The sequence below is a fragment of the Solanum stenotomum genome, chromosome 5 (genome assembly GCF_019186545.1).
Source record: "Solanum stenotomum isolate F172 chromosome 5, ASM1918654v1, whole genome shotgun sequence".
NCBI classification, from domain to species: domain Eukaryota; kingdom Viridiplantae; phylum Streptophyta; class Magnoliopsida; order Solanales; family Solanaceae; genus Solanum; species Solanum stenotomum.
Genome location: NC_064286.1, coordinates 27,243,948 through 27,248,380, shown reverse-complemented (window position 1 = coordinate 27,248,380; position 4,433 = coordinate 27,243,948). Strand labels below are relative to the sequence as shown.

At 33.1% G+C, this 4,433-nt stretch overlaps 1 protein-coding gene across 1 annotated transcript; it reads right to left on the bottom strand.

The window, feature by feature from the left end:
• Positions 1-336: 336 nt before the first annotated feature.
• Positions 337-3,877, bottom strand: LOC125864312 (protein NRT1/ PTR FAMILY 7.3-like). The gene is made up of 5 exons (XM_049544237.1): positions 3,722-3,877; positions 2,540-2,657; positions 2,223-2,440; positions 1,578-2,140; positions 337-1,445 (listed from the first exon to the last, which is right to left on the bottom strand). The coding sequence occupies exons 1-5, from the start codon at positions 3,746-3,748 to the stop codon at positions 578-580; spliced, it is 1,794 nt and encodes a 597-aa protein (XP_049400194.1). The 5' UTR covers positions 3,749-3,877; the 3' UTR covers positions 337-577.
• Positions 3,878-4,433: the final 556 nt, after the last annotated feature.

Genomic DNA, 4,433 nt, shown 5'->3' with positions numbered 1-4,433 from the left:
CTGTTTAATTCCGTAAAAAAAGGTGTAGTTTGGGAGACATCAAGCACTTGAAACTTAGAGAGAATTATTGGTGTATTAGTGAGTTGTCATGTCATGCAGCTAAACTGAATGAGATTAGCGGAGAAAGGACAAGCTAGTTTCATGACGTTGGAGACATATATAGATTGATAATATAACAAACGATAATGTTAACTATTTTCAATAGTAAATTAAAAGACAAATATAATCCTTTTTCCCTACCAAAAAACACGCGGTGAAAATGATTTTTGTTGTATCAAACACTTGATAGGTTGAACTTTTATAGTTATTTTTTGGTAAATGCTAATTCCCACTAAGTTAAAGTAAAAGAAAAAATATATATATAATAGCAGAGCAAGAAGATTTACAAATGCAAAGAATTTGATAGTGCATACCATCCAACGAAACATGCATCTTGTGCTCGACTTAGAGAAGAATAACAATGCACTTTCTCTAGTCTCCTTGCAACCTAATACATATCATCTTTTCTAATCCTATGTTTTTGTTGTTATTTAGAACAAATAATTGGAAACATAACATAACATGAAATGTGTTTAGTCTACACTCTGAAATCACCCTGCTTCTCTCCATTTTGCTTTTCAATGCTTCTTTCTTCAAATTTAATGTACTTATACCACTTTGCACATATGAGATAGACCAAAAAATCAGCTGATGTCAAAGCTGCTAACAAGAAATAGAATCTGTCTAAATGACCCTTGTTGAGATTTCCAGGTATCCATCCAGGCATATTATCAGTAGTTGAAATTTTCATGACAACAGAAACCAACAAGCTGCTCACATAGTTTCCTAGTGAAATTGAAGTCATACACAATGCACTTCCAAAGCTTTTCAATCCATCAGGTGCTTGTCCATTAAAGAACTCCAATTGTCCAACATACATAAACACCTCCGATGCTCCTATCAGTACATATTGAGGTACTTGCCAGAAAATGCTTAACGAACTTGAATTCGAGCAGTCATGTGAACAATCTTTTTCTGCCGATTTTAACCTGAAGTGCTCAACTATTCCTGCAGCTACCATTGCCATTATAGCAATTATGAGGCCAACTCCCATCCTTTGAAGCTCTGTCAATCCCCTTGGAGAAGATTTTTTTAATCTTGCAACGAGGGGATCAAGAACTCGCCTGTAGATGAAAATGAATGATGCAACACTGAGGATGTCGAAACTAGACATGCTTGCTGGAGGAATATGGAATCCTGAAAGAGTTGTTTTCATTGCAGCCCCTTGCTCCACAAATAAAGAGGCCATTTGAGTAAACACAACTGAATAAAGTATTGTGCAAAGCCAAATTGGAAGCAGTCTCAATATGCATTTCACTTCTTCTACTTGAGACACTGCACAAAGGCGCCATGGGCTGTTCCCTCCTCCTTCCTTTGATGTGATTATAGCTGCTCTATCCAAGAATCTGAAAAAAGCAATATAGCGAGTGTTATATATATATAGACAAAGTAATAATAATGTATATGTAACGTAACCCTCTGTCTTTGTGTAATTTAATTCAAAATTTAAATAAAAGATATTGGTTAAAATAGCATACTTGAATCCTTGTGTGTGGAGAATTCTTCTATTTCCATTGAGAGGAAGGTCTTGTTCATCACCTTCATATAGTTCATCTCCCCTTGAAGGTTGTTGAACATTCCATTTCTTAGTTGCAGCTACAACCACTTGACAAAATCTTGATAGAGGGTTGCCTGTAGGTTTGAAGTGTCTATATCTAGGTGTTCCAATAAGAAACAAGACAAGTGCCAAAATGGCAGAGCCAGCTGATGCCCAAAAGCCTATTGTCCACATTCCTTGATCTTCAAAATATCCTAAGATGGTATTTGAAAACAAAGATCCAAGATTTAATGCAAGGTAAAAGTAGCTAAAAAAAGCCACTTTTGAGTGACTTTCTTGAGGGTGATCTTCATCAAATTGGTCTGCTCCAAATGTTGCAATAGTAGGTTGATACCCTCCATTTCCAAGGGCAATTAAGTAAATTGACACATAGAAGAGGGCGACGCTGATAGTTGAGTGGGACCCACAAGGGGTCTCCTCATCTCCACAGTCGTTAGGCTTGATTAAGAAAATGTATGATGTCAATGAAAGTGAAACCAGTCCCTGTGTAAATATGTAAATACAATAATTAATATAAGAAATATCAAAGAATTGTGGATTAATGAGATATATGAAGGTAACATACCGCTACAAAAATGGCTTGGAAAATAGCACAAGTCTTATATCTTCCCCAGTAGGAATCACTTACGAAAGCTCCCAAAAGGGAAAAGATATAAACTGTGCCTGTCCATTTGCTCACACTGTTGGCTGCTTCAGCATTGTCTTGACCCATAACTCTAGTTAAAAATAGTACTAAATTCACTCCAACTCCAAAGAATGCTAGTGTAGCTAGACCTTGATTCACTGAAATAAAATAAATTGTTTAAATTAACAGGACAAAATATATTGACTAGCTAATGGTACTTACAAAATAAATGTATAAGTAAACAATAATTATATTACCAAGTAAGAGAACACCAGCAAACCACCTTCCAGTCTTAGCACGCACCGCAGGTTCACCCTGCTTATCCACACTTCCATCAAAGGTATATTCGTCTTTTTCCATCTCCCTCTTCTCACACTGTAAAAATACGACAACATTTGTTACCACGATATATACTCCTTCTGTCTTAGTTTATATATACATAATTTTATATAAAAATGAAAAATAATAGCAACACGTACTACGTAGCATGTGTTTGCAATGGATTTATTTTCTTACAACATTAGAAAACCACAACTACTAAAGTATCAAACATAGAAAAGGAAGAAAACGATAAAAATTAATTCTTCTTGTTTTATGATCTACTAATTATTACCACTAGCTACAACCTTCAGCTAAAACGTATAACTTTAATTTGTGTTTAATTTTATGTATCCTAAAAAAAATCCCAGCTGTATACATGGGATGGCGTAGTGTGTGATCTTTCTACACGTTGAAAGTAACATAGTAGTTATATGTTGTTGAGAAGAACATTTTATGTATTATATTACTTGACGTGTTTGAGTTTTCCTCTATAAGTTTTATGTATACGTATTTAACTACTCTACATGATATGATCATGAGCTTAATACTACGTTATATATATATATATATATAATTTTTTATTGGTATTTCAAAGTAGTAGAAAACATTTGGAAATGAAAGAAAACAAACTCATACAACACTTGGTATAATGATTTTAAATTCTTGCATAATTAGTAGTCTCTTGACATCTTTGTACACGTGTAGAAAAACATTACGTGACTAGATAGTTTAATTAATTGAAATTTAAGGGGTCGTTTGGTTGGGAATAAGTTATCACAGAATTAATTATTTGGGGATAGTTATCCTGGGATAACTTATTCCACCATGTATATGAGATAACTTATCTCATCACTACGGTATAAATGGTGGGATAAGTTATCCCAAACATGGCAACCAAACAAGACACCAAATTTTTGTCCCATGACTATTTTTTTATCTTAGAACTATTTATTCTTATCTCTCACACCAAACTCATTGTTTTAATCATCTTATTAGAAATATAAAACATGTATGGCAATGATCATCTCATTAAAAGGAAAATTAGAATTATAAACATGAAAGAATATTGCAGTTAACCAGCATAGAAATGGAAATTAAGGATATGAAAATGTGCAAACCCTTTTGTGAAAGTTTAAGCAAGCCATTTGGTTCTTTAACTTGCACCAGATCGATAGGAAAGTTCAAGTTTATAGTGGAGAAAAATGTGAGAGAAAATTTAATTAATTTCCTCAAAAATGTCAAGTTATGGGAGGAGAAGATGCTTTTCTGAAGCTATGGAAGATGTGTTTGAAGAGAAATGGTGAGGTATTTATAGAGTGTAGTTTATGGACAGCTAATATTAATTATTACTCGTCCCTTCGGGGACATCCGATAAAAATATTAATTATTACTCCTACTTGAGAAAATATTTTAATTTTTTTTTTTTTTAAAAAAAAAGGGGTCCATTAAAGAAAAGGACAGAATATGATGACAAAGCAAACAATAACTTTTTTAGGGATGAATTGAAAGAACAAAAGAAGCGTGATTTGGTTGAATACATAAAAATGGTAGTCTCTCTCACGACATCAAACACTTCAGTTTAAGCTGTCTTCTATTCTCATTATAAGCTGTATTGATGCTGACACTTTTTCACATTTTATTCATCAAAATGTGGTAACTTTAGCAAGTGTGCAACTATAGATAAATTGTATTTCCTCATCGTTTCAATTCGTTTATCTGATTTTGACTTATCATCAAGTTTAAAAAATATACAGAAGATTTTTGAAAGTTATGATTTTTAACTACAAATATGTAGAATGTACCAAAACATTGTTTAATCTAATGATTTTA

Bases quoted from the DNA above. Each gene is read 5' to 3' on its own strand.
- LOC125864312 (XM_049544237.1), bottom strand. From the start codon at position 3,748: ATGGCTTGCTTAAACTTTCACAAAAGG. The intron at 2,441-2,539 runs GTAATATAATTA...ATTTTATTTCAG, and splicing joins TGCTGGTGTTCTCTTACTTG to TGAATCAAGGTCTAGCTACA. The intron at 2,141-2,222 runs GTATGTTACCTT...ATATTTACACAG, and splicing joins TCCAAGCCATTTTTGTAGCG to GGACTGGTTTCACTTTCATT.